General features: G+C 44.2%; 1 protein-coding gene across 1 annotated transcript; it reads left to right on the top strand.

The window, feature by feature from the left end:
- The first annotated feature begins 246 nt into the window (after positions 1-246).
- On the top strand, positions 247-1,285 carry LOC109751281 (probable glutathione S-transferase). The gene is made up of 2 exons (XM_020310175.4): positions 247-638; positions 747-1,285. Exons 1-2 carry the CDS (start codon positions 321-323, stop codon positions 1,116-1,118), a joined length of 690 nt encoding a protein of 229 aa, XP_020165764.1. The 5' UTR covers positions 247-320; the 3' UTR covers positions 1,119-1,285.
- The last annotated feature ends 1,197 nt before the right edge of the window (positions 1,286-2,482 follow it).

Here is a 2,482-nt window from a genome sequence, read left to right as displayed (position 1 = left end):
TCCTATAACTCCCTACGATTTGGCGATGGAAACAAATAGGCCTGGCCTAGTACATTATTTTATCGATCACTCTGTCTGGAGCGAAGCAACATGGAAGCTTCTCGCAAAGACATCAACATTTGACTTGTGCTGGGGAAACAAAAACAATCTGTTCTTTCCCAAGAAGTTTCAGTACCAACTCGATTAAAATAGCCTCGATATTAAGCCAGTCCCATACCCAAGCGCTATAAAATACCACAAAGTCACCGGCCATTACCCAGAGACCTCACAATCTCACCATCAATCTATATTTGACTTCCAGCACAGCTACCCGAGCGAAGATGAGCGCACCGGCGGCCGTCAGGGTGATCGGCGCTTTCGACAGCCCGTTCAGCCACCGCGCCGAGGTCGCCCTGCGCCTCAAGGGCGTTCCCTACGAGCTTATACTGGAGGAGCTCCACAACAAGAGCGAGCTGCTGCTCACGAGCAACCCCGTCCACAAGAAGGTGCCCGTGCTCCTCCATGGCGACCGCGCCGTCTGCGAGTCACTCATCATCGTCGAGTACGTCGACGAGACCTTCGACGGACCACGACTCCTACCGTCCGACCCATATGACCGCGCCATGGCCCGCTTCTGGGCCCGCTTCATCGACGACAAGGTACGTACATGCCCTGATTGAACTAGTATCTCTAGTAGCGACCTTGTTTCAGCTGTCCTGTACTTACTCGTGGTTATGCACGGACTCATTTTGGCTGAGGGAGAGCAGTGCTCGAAGCCGTTCTGGCTGGCGATGTGGACGGACGGCGAGGCGCAGAAGGGTTTCATGAAGGAGATCAAGGAGAACTTCGCGCTCCTGGAGGCGCAGCTCGAGGGGAAGAGGTTCTTCGGCGGCGACACAATTGGCCTCGTCGACATAGCCGCCTGCGGGTTCGCGCACTGGCTCACCGTGTGCGAGGAGGTGTCCGGGGTGACGCTGGTCACCGCCAAGGAGTTCCCTCGCCTCTGCCGCTGGGCCAAGGAGTACGCCTCCGACGAGAAGGTCCGGGCGTGCCTGCCGGACAGGGCGCAGATGCTCGCCCATTTCACGGCCAACAAGGAGATGTTCATGGCCATGGCAAAGTCAATGCTGCCAAAATAATGTGATGTATGTTGATGTCGAAGTGGATGCGTGCATGGGAAGATATTGTAGCCCAGAGCCCACGGTCGTCATGTCATGGAATAAAAAAAACCACGTTTACCAGTATTAATCAGCCATCGGATGAATGTATCAACTTTGTTATATCGAATTGAGTCACAGTCACATTACTCCTCTCGCAACACTTGACAGAACTTCGTTGTCGTCGTATGGTTTAAGGAGCACACCGGCTGTGTGCTCCACTCCTCCGGTCAAGAAGTTCACAGAATGGCTGATGCTGAGGGTAGCGGTAGTTGACCGGGTTAGATATATTGAATTGGGTTTGGGTGTGTGTAAAGTATTATAGTACACGCCAATATGCCATGGTTTAATTGGCAGAGCAAGGCCCTAAAGTCCTCTTCTGCTCCTGAGCTCATCTGAGCATACGATGAACAGTAAAATCTAAAAAAAAAGAATTAAAAAAATTATGAATTTTTCTTGACAAATGTTTTAGGTGCTTGGCAATTAACGATGAAATGACATTTGCTGAATTCATGGCGAAAAACGAAATCAGCACTCTAAAATATTTCGAAAATAGAATTTTTGAATGTCATTTTATGATACATTTCAACATTTCCATAAGAAACTTCTACAGAAATGTTGTTGAAATGTAGAAAAACATTTTCCATACAAGTTGAAATCTACTTCGGAATTATTATTTTCTAAGTTACTGCAATATTTATTTTTATATACGAACATTTTACTTAGACGATGAAACATATTTGAGAAAACCTTTTATATGTGCACCATTTTATCGATTCACATATTTTTAATAAGTTGTTTGGATATTTTTATTTCTCAAGCCTACCTATCTAGTTATAAAGCATGGACACTTTCATACACACCAGAATATCTTAAAAAAAAATACTGTCTAGTTTTCCAAATTATAATATAAATTTATTTTTACAAATGGTTTATTTTTATACTCGAGCACTTTTCACGATTATCATGGATATTTTATTCAGTATACATGAATAAATTTATCAAACATGAAGACATTTTTACAACTAGTTGAAACATTTATTTCTTGAATGATAAAGTATATATTTTATATTTATTAAAGTGTTTTGGTCATATATTTTTATCCTAAAGAATATCTATTTTTATTATTTTAAAAATAAAGAACAAATAAGTTAATGGTCCTCACCGGTATCCGACGCATGGAGTGCGCGCTTCAGCTTAGGTTGGATTCTATCCCGATTAAGATCCTTGCGCCTAGTAAATGCCATGAGCATTGTTCGCGTACGTGGGATTCGAGGGCGGAAACGTTCAACATGGGTGTGACGGCTCTACTTTAAGTAGCCCAAACTTGCCCAACATGATAGTTT

Source organism: Aegilops tauschii, chromosome 3, assembly GCF_002575655.3.
Source record: "Aegilops tauschii subsp. strangulata cultivar AL8/78 chromosome 3, Aet v6.0, whole genome shotgun sequence".
NCBI lineage: Eukaryota > Viridiplantae > Streptophyta > Magnoliopsida > Poales > Poaceae > Aegilops > Aegilops tauschii.
This window is presented reverse-complemented; position numbering and strand designations above follow the sequence as displayed.

Bases quoted from the DNA above. Each gene is read 5' to 3' on its own strand.
- LOC109751281 (XM_020310175.4), top strand. From the start codon at position 321: ATGAGCGCACCGGCGGCCGTCAGGGTGATCGGCGCTTTCGACAGCCCG. The intron at 639-746 runs GTACGTACATGC...GAGGGAGAGCAG, and splicing joins CCCGCTTCATCGACGACAAG to TGCTCGAAGCCGTTCTGGCT.